The sequence below is a fragment of the Chanodichthys erythropterus genome, chromosome 10 (assembly GCF_024489055.1).
Source record: "Chanodichthys erythropterus isolate Z2021 chromosome 10, ASM2448905v1, whole genome shotgun sequence".
In the NCBI taxonomy this organism is placed as follows: Eukaryota; Metazoa; Chordata; class Actinopteri; order Cypriniformes; family Xenocyprididae; genus Chanodichthys; species Chanodichthys erythropterus.
This window is the reverse complement of record NC_090230.1, coordinates 49789201-49815285: the sequence shown is the minus strand read 5'-3', so window position 1 is coordinate 49815285 and position 26085 is coordinate 49789201. Positions and strand designations below refer to the sequence as shown.

The 26085-nt window shown below is 38.9% G+C and overlaps 2 protein-coding genes across 3 annotated transcripts in view; one reads left to right on the top strand and one right to left on the bottom strand.

Moving 5' to 3' along the window:
• Positions 1-175: 175 nt before the first annotated feature.
• On the top strand, positions 176-3746 carry prnpb (prion protein b). Its single transcript, XM_067398042.1, has one exon. It carries the CDS (start codon positions 1347-1349, stop codon positions 2850-2852), a length of 1506 nt encoding a protein of 501 aa, XP_067254143.1. The 5' UTR covers positions 176-1346; the 3' UTR covers positions 2853-3746.
• A 12364-nt stretch (positions 3747-16110) lies between these two features.
• The window catches only part of LOC137028799 (calsenilin-like), a 40715-nt gene continuing 30740 nt past the window's right edge, over positions 16111-26085 (bottom strand). Inside the window, exons 1-10 of one of the 2 annotated variants that reach the window (XM_067398039.1) lie at positions 22919-25420; positions 22398-22483; positions 22237-22312; positions 22011-22162; positions 19985-20076; positions 19735-19883; positions 19500-19653; positions 19299-19420; positions 16709-16806; positions 16111-16628 (exon numbers count right to left, since the gene is read on the bottom strand). In XM_067398039.1, coding sequence (XP_067254140.1) covers positions 16565-16628; positions 16709-16806; positions 19299-19420; positions 19500-19653; positions 19735-19883; positions 19985-20076; positions 22011-22162; positions 22237-22312; positions 22398-22453 — 963 coding nt within the window. In that variant the 5' untranslated portion in view covers positions 22454-22483; positions 22919-25420 and the 3' untranslated portion in view covers positions 16111-16564. Of the gene's footprint in view, positions 16629-16708; positions 16807-19298; positions 19421-19499; positions 19654-19734; positions 19884-19984; positions 20077-22010; positions 22163-22236; positions 22313-22397; positions 22484-22918; positions 25466-26085 lie in introns of those variants that run through there. The other variant, XM_067398040.1, reaches the window with a different exon arrangement.

The window sequence follows — 26085 nt, the reverse complement described above, 5'->3', positions numbered from 1 at the left end:
GCACACAAAAACACACACCACACAGGGTCTGTCTGTAAGGCATTAGAGAACATTATTACATGAAGCTACACCCCAGACCAATATCTGTCTCGACTGGAGCCAACATCATTTCTATTGAGCAGAGAGGGCTGCTGGATAGACGTTTTTAACCTCTTTATGGTAAGAGAAATGCTTTAATGTCTGGACATATGAAAACTTATAATGTGTTTGAATTTATTGTAACAAATGGGCACATAGTATAAAGGTCATACTGAAAATACAAATTTTAATTTAATGTATAAAAATGTAGTTAATCTAATAAATCTTGATTTATATATACATAAGGCATATTGCCTTATCCTAAATACTAACAAAAAGTACTCTAACAAACTATTTTATTGTTCAATTTTTTTTTAAGTTTTAATGATTTGTCATGTTGCAATTAACTTGAAGCACAGCTTCAACTATTAAGAATGCTGTTTTATGGTCTTTAAAAAAAGACTACTTGAAATATAGACAATAAATGTCATACTGCAGAACCAAAATATTACACATTCATCTCAACCAAATGTGTTGATCTTAAAATAATGCTTTAAGAAAAAGGCTTAAGAGTACTTAAAACCAGAGTGTTGCAAACATGTAATGCTAATTAATTTAGCAATATTGATTTGTTATTGTTGCCCATTAAAAACATATTATAGCTGTATTGCCTATGAGGAATCTTGAGTTCAGCATAAACATTTTTTAAAACAATAATCTCCAACAGCATCAGTCATTTTATATTAAGTTGATTTTGTTCTCAGTGGAATACCTGAGGGAAAAAAGCGTTGATAATATCTTAAAGGGTTAGTTCACCTAAAAACGAAGGTCTTGCGGATGTGGAACGACATGAGTGTGAGTAATAAATGACTAACTAATCATTTAAGGAGATGCCTACGTTAGGCTTTTAAATTATTTTACATCTCAATTTCACTTTCATGTGTTACATCTCCCTAAAGTGTATTATGGACACCAAATGGATGAGATGAAAGTGCTGTAGTGCCATATTACTCTATACGAATGCTTTCCTGTTCATTACTCTTTTATGTTTCACATTTATGCAATCCCTGAATACTAAAAGCATCCTCCAGAGCTGTAATAAATACTGACAGCATTTTAATGACTGTTTCTTTTCAAACAATACAATGGATCGCTAATAAATGCAGTTAAACATGTCTAAAGTGCATCTCTTTGTCCATTATTGTCTTGTAATATGTAAAATTACTTTTGCATTTCAGTAAGCTTATTTCTTTTGTCTTAAACTCTGAATTGTGTGGTGTTTATCAAGTTAATGCTGACTCAATGTGTCTTCATTTGTTAGGGTCAAAATGGGGCTGTTTTGCAAGCTTGTACTGCTCATTTTGGTTCTGATGGCAGTGCTACACAATTCATCAGGCGGAAAGAAAGGGTTTGGGGGCAAGAGCACCCCTTCCAAGAAGCCATCCGATAAGCCATCACAGGGGACCAAGACCCAACCTAACTACCCCAGACAACCCTCCCATCCTGGTGCTGGACGTAACCCAGGCTACCCTAACCAATATCCTGGTAGAGGCGGCTCCAATCCAGGAGGGTATCCCCACCAGAATCCTGGAACAGGTAGCTACCCAGCTGGTGGCAACCCAAATCAGTATCCGGGAAGAGGAGGTGTTAGTCCTGGAGGGTATCCCAACCAGAATCCTGGAGCAGGTACATATCCAGCTGGTGGCAGCTATCCTTCAGCTGGTGGCAGCCCCAACCAGTATCCTGGTAGAGGTGGCTCCAATCCAGGAGGGTATCCCAACCAGAATCCTGGAGCAGGTACATATCCAGCAGGTGGCAGCTATCCTTCGGCTGGTGGCAACCCCAATCAATATCCAGGAAGAGGAGGGGTTAATCCTGGAGGGTATCCCAACCAGAATCCTGGAGCAGGGGGTTTCTCTAATCAGTATCCAGGTAGAAGTGGGTACAGCCCTGGTGGGTATCCAGCAGCTGGATTTTACCCAGTGAGAACTGCAGGGCAACCTGGAGGATACCCAGGAGGACATCCTTCCATTGGAGGGGGATATCCCAACTGGAACCCCAACAATAAGATTCTCAGTCCACGTTATGGAGGCTCGTTTGGAGGTGGTGGGTTTGGCATGGGTGGTTCCCCTTTCTCCCAAACAGTTAGAGGCATGGGCTATGGTCCTTCTGTACAATCCAAAGGTTTTGCAAAAAAGGCAATGCTAGCTGCAGGTGTTGGGGCAATGGCAGGAATGGCTGTAGGCTATGGAATCGGAAACTTTCCACGCCCTAACTTCCAATTCCGTAGCCACCAGGAGGAACGCCACTACAATAACTATATGTACCAACATCATGGTACTCATTCTAAAGGAGGAAATAACAAAAGAGGACCCAGCTACACATCAAAGCTGCCACCCCAGGCTCAGTCATATGACCAATTCATGAACACATGCCTGAAGCAAAGTGATCTTTTAAAAGAGCAAAACATGAAAGATTCTTCAGTCCGCAACAACATTCAAAGAGATGAGCCATTGACTGATTATCTAAGTATGAATGAAGAGAAAGGTGAACTAGAGAAGAATGACACTGCATCCCCTACAGCTGTTATAGATCCAAAGGATGCTGGGATTCATAATGATGAGGATGATGACACAGTGAGTATCATAGAGATCGGCTATCCAGCACTTATTGAGCAGATGAAAACTCGTAAGTGTGTTGAGCAGTACTTGGTTTACTCTGAGAGCTTCCCGGAGAAGCAGAAAGAAAAAAGTTTCGGTAACCATAATGGACACAGTGTCTCTGGGGTTCTTCTGTTTCTCACTACTTCCTTTATGCTTTTTAGAGGAACTTAGCAGCACTGTAAACATTGATTATATATGAAGGAATGCAGTTGCCCTTCCTTTCCACTCTCCATAGGAATCCAAAGATGAAGTTAAATTTTAAATGTCGTGTACACTGTAAAAAATGAATGTGATTTTAACGGTAAAATATTGTAAAAACGCAACTGTTAAATAGGTTAACAGTAAGATAGGAAAAACTGTAAAAGCTCCCACCAGGCATTTTATGTAATTTTCACAGTAAAATGCTATAAATGTTTACCATTTTTAGAAGTAAAAAATAACAAATCAATGTATAATTTACAGTCAAAATCTTTAAACTGATGTTCACACAATTCTCAGTGTGACACTCTACATTTGGAAGTATTTTATTGAAATAATCATGTGTCTTAATAGTTTTTGTTATAAGTTATGTACATTAAGGTTTTATGTTACATCTTCTGTTGTTTAATGTAAGTGTATTATGTAAGTGTCATGTAGGTTACCATGATGGTGTTTTGTGTTTGCGTGAATGACTCTTTGCACCTTCTTTATATTAGTTTATACTTCAGCTTGTGGAAAAGCTACTTGTGATGAACTGATTCTTCATGTGGCTTTCTCTTTTATCACTTGCATTATAATGTGGGTGTCAGTATATGTTAAAGGTGCAAAACAGATTTTAGAAGTGATGTGCATTGTTGAATTTACTGGTTTACATTCAAATTTTCTTGTTTGTAAATTACAGTTTTATACTGTAAAATTTACAGTTTGTTCTGTAAATGTGTTAACAGTTTTTCTGTATTTTTTTACAATATTATTCTGACCCTAACCCTTATTTTGTAAAAACTACAGAATATTTTTTACATTGTATAATATAATGTTTGGACTGAAAGTTTCTCTTTTCTGCTCAAAATCTAACAAGACCCCTCTCCCCCACTGCCTATTTAAATGTAAAGTATTAGAAAAATATAATGTATATTGTTCATATTCGTTTTATGAATGCATTTTGTCAAATCAATGTATAATATACAACTATTATTATTATTCCTGGAAAATAAAACCTGAATTTTGATAAAATGTTAACTGATGCATTTATTTATAGGAATTTAATGTTATAGATATCTTTATTTATTAACCGTATTTCCTCTTTTTTTTTTTTTTTAAATAAAATGTAAACTGATTATTTTATCTTGATTATTTAATAGTAGTAGCCTAGTAATTATTACAGTTCTCTAAATGTCCTTTCCCTCAAGAGCATTCAGTGTAAATTGAACTACAGTATGAGAACAAATATTCATGTTTTCAATATTTTATAGATCAAACAATGGCTGGTTTGTTTAAAAGCCTCCTAGCAAAATGAAGACCATTTCCATGGTAACATCACAGGGCAGACTGTGGCCTTCACATGTGGCATGTTGCTAGGAGACCAGGCCATTCAGAGAACAAACATCATGATTAGGAGAAAGCAAACAAAGTGGATGGGAATAAGCATACTCAATTATTTATTCATTTCAACTCCAAAAAGAACACAAGGACCAAACAGTGACATGACCTGCCAAAATACACATCAAACCCTGAAACCGACAGAAGAGTATCTGACATCACTGGAATGAGAGGAACAGCAAAGCTTGTTAATATTTTTTATGTCCATAATCCATCACATGACACTTGAGCTGACAAAGTTTGCATTAAATGATTTCACACTTATGAGAGAATGCACTTAAATATTAGCCCTTAAATTAAAGCGATTTCAGTTTTAAAGGGTTAGTTTAACCAAAAATGATAATTCTGTCATTAATTACTCACCCTCATGTCGTTCCAAACCCGTAAGACTTTCGTTTATCTTCGGAACACAAAAGATGATCTTTTCGATGAAATCTGAGAGCTTTCTGTCCATTGACAGCCTACACAACTATAAGCCTGAGAAAAGTAGGAGAGACATCAGTAATCCATGTGACTCCAGCGGTTTAATCTTAGTTTCATGAAGCGCAAACAAACATAACTTACCATTTTATTTAGAAAAAATAAATTTCCGACGCGTTCATGCAACAGCGTCTGCTCCCGCCTCAACACAACAGGCATGCGTTGTGGTGCTCTCGTGAACGCGCGTTGGAGATTAATATTTTGTAAAGTTGTAAATTGTTTTTTTTTTTTTTGCACAAACAAAGTAGGCTACTCGCGTCATTTCATAAAATTAAGGTTAAACCACTAGAGTCTCATGGATTACTTTAATAAATAAATCATTAAAACTAAGTTAATTTAATCATATATTATTATATGCAAATAGTTCAAAACGATCATTTCCCAGCTAGAATTAGACCTAGAATATCCTTCACTGTTCAATTTATTTATGCTTTATAAAAAAATTGGTCCCCCCAGTGTTAAAGACATGGTTACAGCCTTGCTTTAATGATGTCTTTACCTTTCTGGGCCTTGAAAGTTGGTAGTTGCGTAGCTGTCAATGAAGAGACAGAAAGCTAATTAATGACAGAATTTTCATTTTTGGGTGAACTAACCCTTTAATAGTAATATGAGCACCAAAATAAATAAAATCATAAATTAAAATCCTTATATGATTACAGTACTTTCAGGCATTAGCAACACAACATCAGTTAAATATAATTTAACATTCATCACACCAACTGCTAAAACATTTGGATATATGTTTAATAGGTAAACATTTGAATTACCTCAACCTATCAATTTACCTTACCTTGACTTGGTAAGGTAAATATATATATATATATATATATATATATATATATATATATATATATATATATATATATATATATCTGTCTCACATTTCATATTCCTCTAAGTATATTGCTGGTAAAAAAAAAAAATTGCTGGTAAAAAAAAAAGTTTCACTTCATCAAAGAAAATGATTGCATCCTCTGTTTAAAATTAAACCCTTTTGCACTATGAAATAGTCTCTTAGTGAGACAAATGCCTTAAACCCTGTAATAATTCATCCCCACATAAAGATGTGTGCCACTACTCCAAGTGTTAGGAAGATGCTGGTCACATGCGCTGAGCTGCCTGTGCTCCTGCCTGAGCGATACTGCCAATCTGAGCGATTGTGGTATCCAGGTCCATCGGGGTAATAGCGCCTGTCGTCTTCAGAGCGGCCGTCGTAGCCGTACCTCGGTCTGCCCAGAGAGCCCAGCCCATAACCGATAGCTGCTCCTCCGAGAGCCCCCGCGGCTGCAGCACCTGCCACTTTCAGACCCTGCCTGGATGATCCTTTGCTCTGGGAAGGAGGCGCTCTGGCTGGCAGTCCCACTCCTTTGCCCCTGCTACCAAAACCCCCTCCACGTTTGCAGTGGGCCCATGGATAAAACGACGCCACCAGTAACATCCACAGCCACACGATCAGGAGCTTCTGATTACCCATTATGATTAGATGACCCTTCAAAAGACAATGGAAATGAATTATATCTTGTTATATTTTAATAAAGGTTCCTATAATAATATTGCATCAATTTAAAAGTTATAGTACCTGTTATTCCATTTAGCCTACATATTATTCTATTTATTTCAATAATTGTTTCATAAGGTTTTTTTATTATCAAGGGCAAAATGTCTGTATGTCAGAAAATACTTTACAAATAAATTATTTGGTAACGCTTTACAATAAGGTTTCATTTGTTAAAGGTACACTATGCAACTTTTGGCCCTCTAGCAAAAAAAAAAAAAAAAAAAAAACTGCATGCATTTTGCAGAAGAATGTTGTGCGGATGAATATGACCCTTGTGTATGCTGTGACACCACAGTCGGCCGGAGTAACTGTGGTTACGCCCACAGAGTGAAAAATAGGTTTGGTTTTCAGCGTGAATTCTGTGAAAACAGCACAAAACACATCTAAAATGGTAAAGAGCTGTGCCTATGACTTTCTTTCTCACAAGCTGCCTTCTGAAATTGCAAAGAAAGTGTAAACTGGCGTCACGTCAGTTGCACTTTTTACGTAAGTTGAATAGAGAAGGCGTAGGACATAGCGTAAGCTTTATGAACTGCACTAGAGTTTTACACTTTTTGCGTACGTTGAATACGGAAGGCGGCTCGTGCGGAAGCGAGATATTTTACTACATAACTTGTTAAATATAGATATTTTGTTACACAAATGCATTGTTTCGCTTCAGAAGGTCTTTATTAACCCTCCGGAGCCATGTGGAGCACATATTTATGATAGGTGGATGTGGATGGAAGCACTTTCTTGAGCTCATACTCATTGAACCCTATAGCTGCCATTATAATATTGCCATAATACTGCCATATTAATATTTCTGCGATTATGTACATCAGAAAGAAGAAAGTCATATACACCTAGGATGGCTTGAGGGTGAGTAAAGCTTGGGCTAATTCCTTTAACCTTTCTCACAGTGACAACTAACCTATGCCGCTCCCACACCATGCACACCTCCTAACTTTTTATTTCAGGTTTAAAATATAAACACTTATAATAGGCTTACCATAGTGAAACGGGGTAAGACAAAAAACACATTTTGAAAGAAGAATTGATGTATCGACTCATTATTTAAATTGTGTTAATTTTAAATAAAAACGAAACAAATAATACATTAGTTAACTTCATCAGTTAACATGAACTAACAATGAAAAATACTCCTATTGCATTTATTAATCTTAGTTCATGTTAATCTCAACATTTACTAATACATTAAAGGTGCCGTAGAACGTCTTTTCAAAAGATGTAATATAAGTCTAAGGTGTCCCCTGAATGTCTCTGTGAAGTTTCAGCTCAAGATTTTTTTTAATTAATTTTTTTAACTGCCTATTTTGGGGCATCATTAACTATGCACCGATTCAGGCTGCGGCCCCTTTAAATCTCTCGCTCCCTGCCCTCCCGAGCTCTCGATTATATGTGCAATTATACAGTGCATAAACAAAGTTCACAGAGCTAATATAACCCTCAAATGGATCTTTACAAGATTTTCGTCATTCATGCTGCATGCATGCATCGATTCCTGTGAGTATTGTATTTATTTGGATGTTTACATTTGATTCTGAATGAGTTTGAGGCTATGCTCTGTGGCTAACGGCTAATGCTACACTGTTGGAGAGATTTATAAAGAATGAAGTTGTGTTTATGCATTATACAGACTGCAAGTGTTTAAAAATGAAAATAGCGACGGCTCTTGTCTCCGTGAATACAGTAATAAACGATGGTAACTTTAACCACATTTAACAGTACATTAGCAACATGCTAACGAAACATTTAGAAAGACAATTTACAAATATCACTAAAAATATCATGATATCACACTCTAAAAAATGCTGGGTTAAAAACAACCCAAGTTGGGTTGAAAACAGACAAACCCAGCAATTGGGTTGTTTTAACCCAGCGGTAGGGTTAAATGTTTTCCCAACCTGCTGGGTAGTTTTATTTAACTCAACTATTGTTTAAAAATTACTGTATTGCTTAATCAAAATTAACCCAAAGTATGTTGGAAATGAACATTTATTAATGTTCAATGAATAATTATTAAACAATAAACATTTAGTAAATTGCTTATTAATACATTTATATTAATAAACTATTAAACTATTAAATTTATATTAATAAAATATTAAAGCTTATTAATAAATATTCAACTCTATTATTGTTGCCTCTAATTGCATCTGGTTTTTAATTTCCCAACTATTTTGGGTTCATTTTAAGCTAGCCATATAGCAATTTTTAAACAATAGTTGGTTTAAATAAAACTACCCAGCAGGTTGGGCAAACATTTAACCCAACCGCTTGGTTAAAACAACCCAATCGCTGGGTTTGTCCATTTTCAACCCAACTTGGGTTGTTTTTAACCCAGCATTTTTTAGAGTGCATGGATCATGTTAGTTATCATTGCTCCATCTGCCATTTTTCGCTATTGTCCTTGCTTGCTTACCTAGTCTGATGATTCAGCTGTGCACAGATCCAGACGTTAATACTGGCTGCCCTTGTGTAATGCCTTGATCATGGGCTGGCATATGCAAATATTGGGGTCATACATATTAATGATCCCGACTGTCTTTTAAACAAATGAGATTTATATAAGAAGGAGGAAGCAATGGAGTTTGAGACTCACTGTATGTCTTTTCCATGTACTGAACTCTTGTTATTCAACTATGCCGAGGTAAATTCAATTTTTGATTCTAGGGCACCTTTAAGATAAAATGTTATATCTGTTAACACTAGTTAATGCACTGTGAACAACATGAACATGAACATTTTTAACATTAACAAAGGTGCAAATACTGTAAGAATGTATTGCTCATTGTTAGTTCATGTTAGTTAATACTGTATGTTAATGTTAACAAATGAGATGTTGTAGTGTTACCAAGATATTAAATATTTTAAAACCAATAAACATTATTACAAATAGTCTGCAATAAAATAAGGCAAATACAATAGATTTACAAATTATTTCTCTTAATTTCATAAAGTCAAATTTGTTCACACAATTTTGGGTTCCCTTTCGTGGGAACTATCGACGCTACGTCAACGACGTGATGGGAATCCTCTGCATTTTTGTGTTCGTGAAGCACTATTGTATCTAACCAATGAGAGAACGCGACGTCAGAGGCGGGTGACGTCACGGACCGGAACCTACAAAGCATGCCCGGAAACAAAGAGCGCTAGCTTCTGTTGTCTTCAGTAAGCGCTATTTGTATCTTGTCTGTCTTATTTACTGTTGTTTGTCTACCATCTCGCCAAAAAAAAGTGATCTCTTCGTCTGAGGACAAGAGTTTCCAGAAAGTGAATAAGACACATACACAATATATATATATATAATGACGGAAAGCCAGCGTTTCACTAAGTGTGCGCCTCCCTGTCCGCGATTCATCGTGGCGGGGGACACACACGACATGTGTGTGAAGTGCCTGGGAGTTGAGCACGCACAGGCAGCTCTCGAGGGGGCTGTCTGTGTGCACTGCGAGCGGCTCACTCTCAGGCGCTGCGCTCACGCCGGGCGCTCTTCGAGGAGGGCGCCGCGGCGAGTGTTCCCCGCGGGTCTGGTCCCGCTGCTGCCGAGGCACGGCGAAGGCTGCACTCGTGGGGTTCACAAATGGATCTAGCAGAGGGGGGAGAGACGGGCTTTGCCTTATCGCTCCCCTTACCTGCTAGATCTAGTGTCTCTCCTTTGGTGGTGGAAGCACGCGCTGCGGTTTCTTCCCCTCAAAGGGAGGCACCGACACTGAACATATCGTCCTCCGAGGAGGTCGATGTGGAAGGTGTCGAGGGTGGTGATGAGGGACCGTCATCCTCATCTCCAGCCCATGAGGAGCTTATGGAGGTAGTGACCCGGGCAGTAGAGAAACTAAATATAAGCTGGCCCGCGGAGGAAAGCGTTCCTAAAGTTAAAAGCAAGTTGGATGAACGCTTCCTCCCAGCTAGGTCACTACCCCAGCGTCGGGGACTGCCGTTCTTTCCCGACCTCCACACCGAGGTGTCGAGGTCGTGGATTAGACCTGTGCAGTACCGTGTCTTCAGCCCTCAGACATCAATGTACAGCAATATTACTGGGCTGAAGCAACACGGTTATGGGGCGATGCCTCGGGTTGAAGAGACGCTTGCGAGCTATCTCGCCGCCCGAGTCTGCATCGTCCCTGAAATCCCCGACGTTGCCCACCAGACCTTTAAAGCAAACATCGAATCTGGTGGGCAAGGCTTATTCGGCAGCGGGTCAGGCTGCGGCATGTCTGCACACTATGTCAATACTGCAGGCATACCAAGCTGACCTGCTGGGGGAGATTGACGAAAGTGGGGAGGTAACCTTCGAAACCATTCAGGAGTTGAGGAAGGCCACAGATTTAGCTCTCCGTGCCACCAAGGAGACGGCCAAGTCAGTAGGCCGCTCTATGGCAGCCCTGGTGGCCACGGAGAGACATCTGTGGCTCAACCTAGCTGATATTAAGGAGAAGGATAAACACATCCTTATGGATGCGCCGCTTTCCTCCGAGGGCCTGTTCGGCGACGCAGTTAATACTGTCGTCGACAGGTTTGAGGAGGCGAAAAAGCAGAAAGCGGCGTTCCATAGGTTCCTCCCCCGAAAATCTCATCCCCCTGAGGCTGCTGGGCGGGGGCAGCCTCAGCCGATAGCCGGCTCCTCGGGACACAGGTCCCAGCAAAAGGCTAGTGTGGCCGCCCGTGCTCCCCCGCGGAAAGCTTGGGGACCGGAGCGTGCTGCACAGCCGAAGCCTTCCGGGGGTAGGGCGGATCTGAGGACCGTCATTATTTCCCGGAAGGCTTCCCAAAAGAAATCCTGACGCTCATGGGCCAGGGTTTCTGAGGGCAGCCCCTCCGAAGGGGTTCGACGATTAATTTCTATCGTTCCCCATCGGTGCCCTCAAGGGACTGTTCTGCCAACCCTGCCACCCAGTGTGCGACAGGGCGCAGCAGTCTCTGTCGATCCTCCGAGGAGGTTCGGCCAGCACGTGATTCGCTTATCTGCCGGTGCGCCGCGTCAGATAAACGAGCCAAGTGCTCAAAAACACCAGAGACCAGTCTCGAGAGGCTGGTTCCCTTAGTAGAATTTTTGGAGGAATGGAAATGTCTTCCGAATATTTCGAAATGGGTGCTGCTCATGGTAGAACAGGGCTACAGAATTCAGTTCGGTTCTCGTCCGCCCAGGTTCAGTGGAGTGATTCACACGGTGGTAGCTCCAGAGCAGTCTCTGGTAATGGAACAAGAGGTTACGACGCTTTTGCAAAAAGGGGCTATAGAACGGGTTCCCTCTCCCAGCAAAATGTCGGGCTTTTACAGCCGCTACTTCATTGTTCCAAAGAAGGATGGGGGTTGCGTCCGATCATAGATCTTCGTATGCTAAATCGATCTGTGAAGAAGTTGAAGTTCAAGATGCTTACACTCAAACAGATTATTCCACAGATCAGATCCGAGGACTGGTTTGTGGCGATAGATCTGAAGGACGCATATTTTCACATTTCCATCCATCCTTCTCACAGGAAGTTCCTCAGGTTTGCTTTCGGGGGCGAAGCATACCAATACAAGGTTCTTCCCTTCGGCCTATCACTATCACCCCGCACGTTCACGAAGTGCGTGGATGCAGCCTTGGCTCCTCTGAGACTCCAGGGCATCCGCGTGCTGAACTATATCGACGATTGGTTGATTTTAGCTCAAACAGAACGTCTGGCAGCTCAACATCGAGATGTTGTGTTGTCGCACATGAAGAAGCTTGGGCTGAGGCTCAACGCCAAGAAAAGTGTGCTGGTTCCGAGTCAGGTTGCCAACTATCTTGGGGTAATCTGGGATTCGATCACGATGCGGGCGCAATTGACTCCCGCTCGTGTGACTTCCATTCTCGGGGCCGTGAATGGGGTGAAGTTAGGCCGGTCACTCACTGTAAAACAGTTTCAGAGACTGTTGGGTCTGATGGCGGCTGCGTCCAACGTTGTTACTTTTGGCCTTCTGCACATGAGACCCTTACAGTGGTGGCTCAGGACCAAGGGGTTTTCTCCGAGGGGAAATCCTTTTCGCATGATCAAAGTCACGCGGCGGTGCCTTCGTGCTCTGGTCATGTGGAAAAAGCCTTGGTTCCTGTCCCAAGGACCCGTGTTGGGAACTTCATGTCGTCGCGTAATGCTTACGACAGATGCGTCCCTCACGGGCTGGGGAGCGATCATGAGTGGTCGCTCAGCTCAAGGTCATTGGGAGGTACACCAGCTCTCCTGGCACATAAATCGGCTGGAGATGCTGGCAGTGTTTCAGGCTCTGAAACACTTCCTCCCCGACCTGAGGGGCCACCATGTGTTGGTTCAGACAGACAACACTACGGTGGTCTCCTACATAAATCACCAAGGGGGATTGCGGTCTCGTCCACTATGCAAACTGGTCAGTCACATCCTCCTGTGGACCCAAGGGAAGTTACTCTCGCTAAGGGCGGCGTATATTCCGGGGTATTTGAATATGGGGGCGGACGCTCTGTCGAGGCAGAGCGCGAGTCCGGGGGAATGGAAGCTTCACTCAGAAGTAGTGGAGCTCATATGGAGAACATTCGGTCGAGCGGAAGTCGATCTTTTTTGCCTCAGAGGAGTCAACTCAATGCCCTCTGTGGTACTCTCTGAGGCATCCAGCTCCTCTGGGGTTGGATGCCATGTTACAGACGTGGCCGAGGCGACGCCTGTATGCTTTTCCCCCAGTCTCTCTGCTCCCGGGGGTTCTGGACAAAGTCCGTCAGGAAGGGGCAGACCTGATATTGGTGGCTCCTTTCTGGCCAACGAGAATATGGTTTGCGGACCTAGTATCGCTTCTTCACGGCTCTCCTCTGGAGCTTCCAGTCAGACAGGATCTCCTGTCCCAAGCGGGCGGCATGATTTTACATCCCCGTCCGGAAATGTGGAAACTGTGGGCCTGGCCCCTGAGGGGGCAAGGCTCATAGAGTCTGGTCTCCCAACCGAGGTTGTGGAGACCATCCTTCAGTCCAGAGCTCCGTCTACGAGGAAGCTTTATATGTATAAGTGGAAGGTGTTCTCTACATGGTGTAGTCATCTTAAGGTGGACCCTGTCCATTGTTCTATCAGCTGTGTGCTTCGGTTCCTTCAAGAAAGGCTTTCAGAAGGCCTAACTCATTCCACACTAAAAGTGTATGTGGCTGCTATTTCAGCTTATCACATTCCTATGGGTGGTGTCTCGGTAGGTCGAGACCCCTTAGTTGTTCGCTTCCTTCGTGGTGCACTGAGGTTGAGGCCTTCAGTACGCCAAAATCTCCGACCTGGGACTTAGCCATTGTGTTACAAGGGCTGGCTAAGGCACCCTTCGAGCCTTTGGAAGATGTGTCAGATAAAATGCTCACATTGAAGACTGTGTTTTTGTTGGCCATCTCATCCTTGAAGAGGATAGGTGACCTTCAAGCTCTTTCGGTTCTACCATCATGTTTAGAGTTTGCACCAGGCATGGTTAAGGCCTTTTTACATACAAGGCCTGGGTACGTACCTAAGGTCCCCACTAGGGTCCCAGGTCCTATTGTTCTGGAGGCTTTTTATCCCCCCTCCGTTCACTAATCCGGATCAGGAAGAACTTAATTTGCTGTGCCCTGTGAGGGCGCTGGATGCATATGTCCACAGAGCTGCCCTGTGGAGGAAATCAGATCAGCTGTTCGTATGTTATGGGTCCCCGAGTCGAGGGGGCCCAGCGTCCAAGCAAAGGATGAGTAAGTGGGTGGTTGAGGCCATCACTTTGTCTTATAAAGCCCTGGGGCGTCCGTGCCCCTTGGATGTTAGGGCACACTCAACAAGAGGTATGGCTGCTTCAAGAGCTTATATGTCAGGGGTTCCCTTGGCTGACATTTGTGGTGCTGCTGGATGGTCATCCCAGCACACCTTCATCAGATTTTATAATCTTAATGTGAATAGAACTCCGGGTGCTTTGGTTTTACAAGATAGTAGCCAGGCACCTGGAGGCTCGGCGTAGTTGGGACAGCGTTCCCATCACGTCGTTGACGTAGCGTCGATAGTTCCCACGAAAGGGAACGTCTTGGGTTACGAGTGTAACCCTTGTTCCCTGAGTAAGGGAACGAGACGCTACGTCACGTTGCCGTACCTCCAGCATGCCTGGAGCGCTTACTTCAGACATATCACAGAAGCTAGCGCTCTTTGTTTCCGGGCATGCTTTGTAGGTTCCGGTCCGTGACGTCACCCGCCTCTGACGTCGCGTTCTCTCATTGGTTAGATACAATAGTGCTTCACGAACACAAAAATGCAGAGGATTCCCATCACGTCGTTGACGTAGCGTCTCGTTCCCTTACTCAGGGAACAAGGGTTACACTCGTAACCCAAGACGTTCTACATTCAACCAGTGTAAAAACAAAAAATGGTGTAGAAACAATTTTCACAAATAAATACAGGTAATACATTGAATTAAACATGAAATTTGGAAGTAGAAAGATTCCTTAAAATAATAAACATGGCTTTATTAATATTTACTATTTATTTTAAAATGCTATTTTTTTATTATTTACTTTTTTATTAATTACATTTTAAATATTATATTATTTGCATTTTGTATTACTCCAATTGAATGTTTGTTTCAATTGATTTATTCTTTCAATTATTCTTTCATTAAACAGAATTATTCTAAAAAGAAACATTCTTGGTCAGTATTAGACAATTACAGTGCGGTGAGCGGCACAAGTCATCTGAATCTAATTATACGCACCATTGCACATCCAAAAACAAGTGCTGACCACTGACAACAAGCAAATGCCCTGACTGGTGTATCAATTGTCAAGCTCACTTAGAATGAGTGCATTGATCTGCATTTGCTGACATACACTGACCCACTTGTCATGCCATAATATATATATATATATATATATATATATATATATATATATATATTGTATTACATAGACATCGATGTCAATGTCATTGATGTCACAATGGTTATTTCAAACTGTTAATGTAATATAAAAAAAAAAATAACAATTGGAATAAATGAAAATAATTACATAAACCAATGAAATCTTTAGGATACTTTACATTAGACATATTAAAACAGTTACCTCAGTATTCATCTATAAAAACATTTATCCTCTTCATTATTTTACAAATCTCAACAAAGTCCCATCTGTTGCTAGAAACAGAAGCATCTTACCGGGTGATAGTGCTGATCAGCGGCTTCCGTTCACTGCTTGAACTGCTCAACCTCACTGTGAGAAGCTGCTCTGTGTTGTAAACAACCACGTTATGAAACTGTCACTCACTCAACAGGAGCGAATTACCAATCAGGGATGCTCAATGGCCCCACCCACTTGAGAACAAAGGCTCAACAGAGGATGAATTACAGCTTGGTACTGGTCTGGTTTTACTCATTCTAAAGCAATTTGTATTAAGATTTGCTTCCACACTCTATTTCCCCCTTGTGTCTATTATCTCTGACCATTAAGTTCTCATATCTCAGTTGTAATAGTGAGGGATCAGTGCTTAGGAGAATTAAAGAAACTAATAAAATATATTAGGAGAGGCCTTTATTCCACATGGAAAAATTAGTTGTTTTTTTTAATTACCCTTTTGTTGAAATATCACACCTAATGTGGAGCAATAGGTTAATGTAGTGTGGCTGTAAGACGTATCCGTGGTGAATGGACTGTTATTTTCATCTCTACTGCTTTAGTCCCATGAGACTCATTAAAATGCTAAAAAATATCAAAAATATTAACTAGTATAGTATAATACCACAGACAACTACAGGGATCAATAAAATGTTATTAGATCTTTCGCTGAGGTAAATGTGCATGCCAGTTCACACACAAAAAACAGTAATTTTTATAATGTTCTTTTATTATTATGAAAGGCAAACATCTGTGCACATACATTTGTAAAATGCTTAAATATTTTTAATACCAACAAACATTACAAATAGTCTGCAATAAAATAAGGTAAATAGATTAGATTTACAAATTATATCTTTTCATTTCACATGGTCTATTTATTCACACAGTTTGGCTCAAAAATAAACACTCTTATGGCTCATTACAATTGTGCATTACTAAAAGTCAAACATTAACCAATTTGCTTTCCTTTGTGGAAAAAGAAGGCCAAGGCACAGTCTGCTGTTTATCCAATAAAGCTTACTTAGAGAAAGCCATGGTACCTTTGGATTTTGCTGTATTATGATATTATATAATACAGTAACACAATAACAGGCTCATTTAAAGCCAAACTAAGATATTATATGTTCCTCTTCCTGAGAGAGCACCGTTTTGTTGCTGTTGTTTTTTTGGTGTTTTAAATCAAGTAGTTTTATCAGATAAAGACTTCATGTATCTCTTGATGATACGGTGCATATCAGCGTATCTGAAATAACAGGAGATAAGGACACAGAAAGGAAATGAGATTTCAAATGACTCCAAAATTCATGCTATGTATGACTTTACCTCTTCTTCAGCTTCTGCATCTCTCTTTCTTCTTCCTCTTGCAGTTTAGCAATGAAGCTTTGTAAAACAGGAAGCTCAAACTTGATGTATTGTGCCACCTTGAGGACAAAATTAAGTATTACAACAATATATGCAAACTTGTACAATTTCTGCAATAAATAGTAAGATTTCAGTATGCAAATTTTATGACCTGCTACATTAGCCAAAATGTGCAGTATACAACCAGACACATTGTGTAGAATAGTGAATCCCACAATGCAATGTGCATGACCGTCCATAACCAATGTGAAAAATGTACTGGAAGTTATGAAAATAGCTCTAATTATATCTATTATCTATCTAAAATATCTATTAATTGATCAGTATGGAAAATTTATAGATATTTCTTACATAAGATTTTAAATAAATAAAATTGCTCAAAATTAAAGCATTAAATAAATACATACATACATAGTTAATAAAATATAAAACAATATATAAAACATAAAAACAATTTAATTATTTAATTATTAAATCAACAAATTAATAAATGTGTGTTGTATTTAATTTTAGTTTGTGTTCATTTTTTCATGTTTATTATAATCTTTCCCCCCCCCAAAAAAAAAAAAAAAAGTTTAAAGGTGCCATCGAATGCTTTTTTACAAGATGTAATATAAGTCTAAGGTGTCCCCTGAATGTGTTTGTGAAGTTTCAGCTCAAAATACCCCATAGATTTTTTTTAAATTAATTTTTTTAACTGCCTATTTTGGGGCATAATTAGAAATGCACCGATTCAGGCTGCGGCCCCTTTAATTGCTCGCGCTCTCCGCCCCCTCCCGAGCTCTCGACTCTATCATTGCATTAAACAAAGTTCACAGAGCTAATATAACCCTCAAAATGGATCTTCACAAGATGTTCGTCATGCATGCTGCATGTATGCATCGGATTATGTGAGTATTGTATTTATTTGGATGTTTACATTGATTCTGAATGAGTTTGATAGTATGCTCCGTGGCTAAAGCTAACATTACACACTGTTGGAGAGATTTATAAAGAATGAAGTTGTGTTTATGAATTATACAGACTGCAAGTGTTTAAAAATGAAAATGGCGACGGCTCTTGTCTCCGTGAATACAGTAAGAAACAATGGTAACTTTAACCACATTTAACAGTACATTAGCAACATGCAAACAAAACCTTTAGAAAGACAATTTACAAATATCACTAAAAATATCATGATATCATGGATCATGTCAGTTATTATTGCTCCATCTGCCATTTTTCGCTATTGTTCTTGCTTGCTTACCTAGTCTGATGATTCAGCTGTGCACATCCAGACGTTAATACTGGCTGCCCTTGTGTAATGCTTGATCATGTGCTGGCATATGCAAAAATGGGGGGCGTACATATTAATGATCCCGACTGTTAAGTAACAGTCGGTGTTATGTTGAGATTCGCCTGTTCTTCGGAGGTCTTTTAATCAAATGAGATTTACATAAGAAGGAGGAAACAATGGAGTTTGAGACTCACTGTATTTCATTTCCATGTACTGAACTCTTGTTATTCAACTATGCCGAGGTAAATTAAATTTTTAATTGTAGGGCACCTTTACTTAGATAATGGTAAAAATGAATGCAAAATAACATTAAAATGAATTAATAATTTGTTTGGTGATTTAAAAATTAATATTATTATGATTTTATATTTATTATCAATTTAATTATGTATTTAACAATTTATTTAAATATTTAAAAGGGAGGTCTAATGCTATTTCATGCATTCTGACTTATTTACACTGTTAAAAAGTTGCATTCTTATGCTAAACATGGTCAAAGTTTCAAAACAAGAGTTGGATGTATGATGGAGTATTTTTTGTGCCAAATACATTCCTTGGCTGCATTCCACTCCAATTTTAGACACACACTCGCAAAACTTTCCTAAGCACTTCCCCTCGGGGGAATCAAAGCACGCCAATCAAAGTGCTTCGTTCGGGTTGCGGAAGCCCAGAGATTTTTCAACAATGTCACCAAAGAAGTGTGTTTTTGGTTGTGAGGGAAAGATAACCTTTTTCAGCTTCCCAAAGAACCCAGCGTTAAGGGAACAGTGGATGCAGTTTGTTTTTCCGGGGCAGAGTTGTGCACGTATGTTTGTTTGTTTCCGGTGTTGTGCTGAATTTTGACCCCCTGCCAAATTATTAACCCCTTGTTGAAGTCGCTACCTGATTGGCTAATCTTAACCCAACCCCTAATCCTAACCCCTCCCCCACACCTACTCCTAAACCTACCAATACTAGGGGGGTAATAATCTGGCAGGGGGGTCGAAATTTGGCACAAAAACGGAATTTCGTTGATGAACGCTTTGTAAACAAGTCACACCCCTTAATTCAAAGATAATGATAAAAATGAATGCAAAATAATTAATAATTTGTTTGGTGATTTAAAAATTATTGTTATTATGATTTTTATATTTATTTTCAGTTTAATTATGTATTTAATAATCTATTTAAATATTTGTTGAATTATTTAATTTTAAGTAATTTGGCCCTCCATATCCCGTGACTCTATAGGACAAATGGTTTAATTAGACAGACAGATGAAATTTGGTCTCTTACGTCATAGGTGACCTCTTCAATTTGGTCCGTCTCCATTAGGAACATTTTGCTGACCTGTTCACAAGGTCCTTTCAAAACTCTGACCACCAAAGGATGGTCATTAGGCTTCAGCTGATGTCTCTCTGGATGCAGGGAGAGGAATATGAACTCAGGCACAAAGAAAAGAAGAAAATGACACATGTGAATTCAGTTAGGACGTACCACCACTGGTGTGGACAAGATAGAGGCTGAACTCATCCGGGCAGTTCTCAATCTTGAACTTGTTCAGTAACACCCGCATCACTTGCGTCGTCGTCATACAGCTGTTGATGCGGACATTGGTCACTGAGCCGAACGCTGGCGTAAAAACCGCTGTCTGTTTGAAACAATCACTTGTGAGCAAAAGTGAGCAAGAATTTAATAACATGTATACCAGTTTACGAAACATGACGCTTGCCTTGTGGTTATAAAAGTGTCCGTTGAAGGAGCATCTGTGTCTCTTGACTCTCCTGATGCCAAGGCGTCGTCCACTGATTCTCCTCCCACCGACATCACTCCTGGTCCTGCTGACCCGATCCGAGTGTGTCGACTCCTGCTGTCCCTCACCTGCCAGATGAGATTTTACCAAATCAGACACCGCCATTCAAAGATGATGAATAGGCAGTGAACATTGCTAAGTTTTTAGAAAATGTCAAGAATGTATTCACCTGCCTCTTCCTTCTCCTCACCGGAGTCTTTTGATTGGTCATCTGCTGCAGTGACATCAATGGAAATACACGGCTGATTTGTTTCATGATTTCTAAGAGGCAGGAAAGCAAGAACCTTCATTAAAATAACATTCTGGACTCCATCAGTTTGTAAATACACACACAAATAATTGCTTTTACAGTAACTTATTTACAATGAAAGTCTATGGGGCAAGACTTCTGGAGTGCTTGGATGAATTATTAAGTTAAAGTGGTCATTACTGGTATTAAAGTTCTTGTTTTGAGGAAGTTTTGTGTATTATCTATACAATTTTTCTTTTTGAGGTGGACTTCTTTTTTTGGTTTGTTATTTTTTTGTTGGATGAACTTCTGCACAACAAATATAATACCTGTGGGTGGAGTTTTCTCTATTTACCAGCTTTACACAGGACACTACTGTTCAAAAGTGTGAGTTCAGTACATTTTTAAAGAAATTAATACTTTTATTCAAAAAGGACTCATTAAGTTAATCAAAATTGAATTTATTACTTAATGCATTATTAGATTTCTATTTCAAATAAACACTGTTATTTTGAACTTTCCATTCATCAAAGAATTGTAGAAAAATGTATCATGATTTACAGAAAAATATTAAAGGGTTAGTTCACCCAAAAATGAAAATTCTGTCATTTATTACCCTCATGCCGTTCCACACCCGTAAGACCTTCGTTCATCTTCTAAACACAAATGAAGATATTTTAGATAAATCCAATGGCTCAGTGAGGCCTCCATAGAAAGCAATGTCATTTCCTCTCTCAAGATCCATAAAGGTACTAAAAACATATTTGAATCGGTTCATGTGAGTACAGTGGTTCAATATTAATATTGTAAAGTGATGAGAATATTTTTGGAGCGCCAAAAATAACAAAATAACGACTTATTTAGTGATGGCCGATTTCAAAACACTGCTTCATGAAGCATTGGAGCATAAATGAATCGGTGTATCGAATCATGATTCGGATTGTGTTTCAAACTGCCAACGGCTGAAATCACATGACTTTGGTGCTCCGAACAGCAGGTTTGACACACTGAATCACTGTGCTCTGATGCTTCCTGAAGCAGTGTTTTGAAATCGGCCATCACTAAATAAGTCGTTATTTTGTTATTTTTGGCGTTTTGGCATTATCTTTATGGATCTTGAAGGAGGAAGTGACATTGCTTCCTATGGAGGCCTCACTGAGCCATCGGATTTCAAGTAAAATATCTTAATTTGTGTTCCGAAGATGAACAAAGGTCTTACGGGGGTAAGTAATAAATGACATAATTTTCATTTTTGGGTGAACTAACCCTTTTAAGAAGTGCAACTGTCAACACTGGATAATAATAAAAAATGTTTCTTGAGGATTAAATCAGCATATTAGAATGATTTCTGAAGGATCAGTCTTTAGTGTAACATGATCCTTCAGAAATCATTCTATGTGATACACGCTCGAACCACTGATTCGAAACAAGATTCGTAAAGCTTTGAAGCTTCATGAAGCAGTCACTAAATCACTAGATATTGTTGAATAAAGTTGGTATTTTGTTTTTTGTCACATGAACTGTTTTAAATATGTCTTTAGTAGCTTTCTGGGTATTGAAAGAGTTAATTATCTTGTTGTCAATAGAGGCCTCACTGAGCCATCGGATTTTATCAAAAATATCTTAATTTGTCTTCCGAAGAAGAACGAAGGTCTTATGGGTGTGGAAAGACATGAGGCTGAGTAATAAATGACAGAATTTTCATTTTTGGGTGAACTAACATTTTAAGTATTTTGGCTCTGCTTTCTAAACTTCAAACTTAATGCGTTGACACTTATTCCAGTTCCATTGTAAAGGCAAACCAATAAACACATTTTTTGATTTTTACAAACTGAGGCATGAATTTAATTTATGTGGCAATTACATATATTTATCCTAAAACATTAACTTGAAAGCACCAACAACAATAATATAATAAATAATAAAGATAATTTATAATGTAAGAATAAAATAAATGATATCTGACTCGACTGCGTCGATGTCCGTTTCAGCACTCAGAGATGTTAGCGATGGACGTGGCCTGCTTATCTCCTTCTCGTCTTGCATCTGCAGTCTGATCGGCCGCCGTACGCCCCAAAAAACATTGAGCAACCCCTCTATGATCAACTCTCCTTCCTCCTGTAAAAATCATATAACACTTTAGTCATCATGTGTTTGACATCAATACAACATGCTACAATTTACCAACTAACCTCTCTGTGCCTCAACTGGAGGGCTTCTCCTTCATAATAAAGGTTGTATGTTTCAAGGTGTGAGAGAATAATGCTCCTGCAAACAAAAAGGAAGTGAGGTTAGGTTTACGAGAACAGTGAGAGCAAGAAACCTTTGCAGTAACATAACAAGATGCACTTACTTGCTTACAAATTTGTTTTCTCCAACCTGGATCTTGTCTGAATCCATACTATCCATGTTGAGTCAGTGGAGAAACACTAGGAAGGCCTGTAAAAAAAAAAATGAAGGGATGAATTGAAAAGGATCGATGAAAAGGGAATCTCATGACTTTTCGCCTCATAATCGCAAAACGACTCCAGGCATGATTCTCTCTCTCTCACACACACACAAACTAAATAAAAGACTTCAAAAGATTTCAACTGTCTCATGCCATACTATAAAGGCTATATATATATATCATGATTTACTGTGACACATTTCATCCTTTTTACTACTAAATTAAAAGTAATGAACACAACATGGCTAGTGCATCACATGCAAGCAATAACTTGCAATAACTAACACAGAACTGCACAGAGAGTTTTAAACCAACATTGCATCTAAGCTCAAATACAGCACAAGATCTCAATTTATCTGAATTTATATTCTGATATCTTTGGTAACGAACCCGTAAAGTTAAAGATGCCGAAGCAGGTGACTTACTGTATAAGCAGCACGTGTGGGGATCCAGCAAAGTAAATGAAACCAAGTCAAGACCAAGACTCTGGCACTCACATCAGAGAAAGTGATGGAACCAATCAGGAAATGTGGAAGTCTTGGAAGTCAGCTGGTCACCATGAAAACAGCTGTGCTGTGGGATGAAAGCGTGTCGTTGACAAGCTACAGGAGCCTTTGCCCCTCCCTATATAAGACTCTTCCTCATTGCAAACGCTTAGTCAGGAAGTTGCAGCTATTTTCTCTCGGGTCAGACTTCCTCCCATGTGCCGCAGATATGCACACACTGCCCCCGACCACAATTCAGCACACTAAGATAATTACTAACACAGAAACCCAACTCTCGGGCGGTTTGCTGAGCCAGACAGGAAGTACGCTTGGCCGAGCACATAAACAGGCCTGCAGAGTGTACATTGGGGAAGATGTTAACACACCATCCCATGACTACAAGTAAACACATAATGCCCTTCGACTAAAAGAAACTTTTACAAATACATAAAATTAGCAGAAATATGCATTAAGTAAACATGTTTGTATAGGATTTTTTAAATTATCGCTTTTGTGAGAGTGCTGGGCGTGTCATAAATCAATTTCCACTTTGTTAAAGGAATTTCCTAGATTTCCAACTGTTTCTTTCTTAAAATACAACACTGTTACATTGTTTCTCTGTGTTTGAAGAATCCAGGTGGCCCATAAAAAGAGGAAACTTCATAAGGTTGAGATGTGAATACTGTATTTCACTGTATGAACACTTTTGACTCTTGAAACAGAAGGAGCTAAATTAATGAGGATAAGGAGATTTTTGTTCAGACATGAGAAGGAACAATGACTTCATGCAAAGTCTGCTTTCACTTGTGCATGTTCCCACTTTTATCCGTTACTCTGGTAACAAGCAGGTTTGAGCACAGCATTGCCACCTTGTGGAAGCTAAACTAAATACAAATGGATTCAGGATCTGGATCACTGTGATACAGTTCATACAGTGTTACCAGAAGTATTTGGACACTTAAACTATTTTTAAAATCTCATTTCATGCAATGAATAAGATAAAACTATCAAACCAAGGGGCATTCTTTTGTAAAACGATAATAATGATAACAACATATAAATAAAAATTATTACGACTACTATTACTAATAGACCAGATTTGTTCTGGAAATGCACATTTCTGATCATTTGTTTGTCTCTCTTTGTTAACCCTCTGGTCCTCTTTGTTTAGGGGGCACACTTGGCTCCTTCACAAGCCTTGAAATGTAATTTAGTTTTTTTCGGAAAACCAATGTAATATATTTTTGTTCAATAATATTTTTTGATTATTATTTAAAATTTTGAGGGTATTTTATGGTACTATGCAATATTTATACAATTTGTATTCGTTATTTTCTCCATTGAAAATAATACTTTTATTTTTCTAATATATTTTAAAATTATTTTTCAAATATTCCATGTTAAAATAGAGACAAGGAGTTTAAAATCCAATTTTTTGAAGGTAGATTAGTGCCTGGTGGGAGTAAAAAAAAGAAAAACTTATGTAATGCCATGGTGTAACCACTAGATTCCTATATAGTGTCTTATACATTCTTTAGTGGTTTTTAGACATAAATACTTATTTTTTTATAAAGTTGTGGATTTGGATTTATACGTAAGACATTTTCAAAGACTACTTTTTGTCAAGATTTAGATTATTATTTTTTTTTTTAAATGTTCATTTGAAGTGTCAGTTTTTGCATTACTTTTATTACAGTCAAACCTGAACACAGAGGACAACATTTTGTTACACATAACATCAAAAATCAACAAAAATGAACAGGCATGTTTTATCACAGCATATGGGTCTGATCTGATTTCAACCTCTTTTTTAAAATCTTTTGGCTCAATTTTTATCATATATCATATTTTATATGATATATCCCGTTTGGAACGCACCGAGAATTGTTCTCTTCATTCCCACCACTCACTATGTATTTTTAAAGTGAACTTTGTTTGAACTGACTTTGAAAATTTAATTACTGATATTTTATTCACATAATTTCATCAAAGATACAGAATTCCACAAATCCCACACTAGCACGCTATGGACATTTGCACATCATGGAGTCATTCACAGATACCTTTATTTCTTTATATAAAATAACAATGGGCCAGACAAATAGCAGACAAACATGCAAAACTTCATTGATTTAGGCAGCAATCAACCAGTATAAGGGCACATATATATCTACATATATACAAACACGCATTTACAACCTGTCTTGAATACTTACGATTAAACTGAGACATACAATAATGGCACACTCGCAGGCGGCCCACATCCTGTTATAGCATTCAATGCAATCAAACAAAAATGTTCATTCACATGCTACAGATGATGTGCAAGGCCTAGGTACAAAACGGAAGTGTTTCTAGAGAGTCCCTGTGGAGCGCTTGAGGACTAATGGAACGTTGCTGGAAAAAGAGCAAGGATCATTCTGCACTTCATGCTGCGCTCTAGATGACATTCTCAAACAGCTGCATGGAGCTCATAATGTTCTCGTCCTAATAAAAGAGAAAACGCATCAGTTGCAGACTGTTGCTGACAGCTTCATGTTAGAGAGAGTTTAGAAAATGTCTGGCTGTCACACACAGACAGAAAGAGCCTCCGTATCAACGTAAATCAGCTGAATGTTGACATTTATCTGACATTAACTCTGATGCTTCTGTCAAAGCATGTTGAGGAATCGCAGATACTTCTAGACAGGACATGAAAACAAACAGATTTGAAGAGGTCATATAATATTATTTTTCTTTCTACTTTGTGTCCACTGAGTGTATTATGTTAGTTCAGATTTTGGTAACACTTTCTATGAAGACCATGCTTATAATGATTTATAGCCATATTTATACCTATTTATAAGTAAGTAATAAGTACTATTCTATAAATATATTTATAAAGACTCATTAAGATCTATACTGCATTATAAGAAAAGTTATGGATGCATTTACATTATTTTTATACTTACTTATAAGCCATGCATTTGCTTTTTCAGTGTGTATGCTCATAAGCTATTATACACTGATTTATAAATGATCAAATATAAAACAGTTCCAGAGACACTTGTCTGCTGTATCAACTAGTAATTATGTCTTTAATGGCTAAAGTTTGCATTAGAGGTAAT

Excerpts from the sequence above, each read along its gene's own strand:
- prnpb (XM_067398042.1), top strand. The coding sequence starts at position 1,347 with ATGGGGCTGTTTTGCAAGCTTGTACTGCTCATTTTGGTTCTGATGGCA.